At 66.8% G+C, this 437-nt stretch overlaps 1 protein-coding gene across 1 annotated transcript in view; it reads right to left on the bottom strand.

Annotated features, from left to right (window-relative positions):
- ZNF282 (zinc finger protein 282) overlaps positions 1–437 on the bottom strand; it is a 21189-nt gene that overhangs the window by 643 nt on the left and 20109 nt on the right. Inside the window, exon 9 of the mRNA XM_014528180.1 lies at positions 6–434. Coding sequence (XP_014383666.1) covers positions 6–434 — 429 coding nt within the window. The remainder of the gene's footprint in view (positions 1–5; positions 435–437) is intronic.

Here is a 437-nt window from a genome sequence, read left to right as displayed (position 1 = left end):
GGGGCGCCCAGGCCAGGGCCCCCGCTGTGCACACGCAGGTGGTCCTTGAGCGACTCCTTGTAGCGGAAGCTCTTGCCGCACTCGCCACACGTGTAGGGCCGCTCGCCCGTGTGGATGCGCTGGTGCTTGAGCAGGTTCTGCTTGCGGATGAAGCTCTTGCCGCACAGCGCGCACTGGAAGGGCCGCTCGCCCGTGTGCAGCCGCTGGTGGTTCTGCAGGTGCTCCTTGCGGCTGTAGGTCTTCTCGCACTCGGAGCACTTGTAGGGCCGCTCGCCGCGGTGCGTCATCTGGTGCCGGATGAGGCCCGAGTGGCAGTTGAAGCTCTTCTCGCACTCGGCGCACTCGTAGGGCCGCTCCTTGGTGTGGCTGCGGTGGTGGATGATGAGGCTCTTGCGCACCCCGAAGCTCTTGCCGCACTCGGGGCACGAGTAGGGCTT

Source organism: Myotis brandtii, unplaced genomic scaffold, assembly GCF_000412655.1.
Source record: "Myotis brandtii unplaced genomic scaffold, ASM41265v1 scaffold621, whole genome shotgun sequence".
Lineage (NCBI taxonomy): Eukaryota > Metazoa > Chordata > Mammalia > Chiroptera > Vespertilionidae > Myotis > Myotis brandtii.
This window is presented reverse-complemented; position numbering and strand designations above follow the sequence as displayed.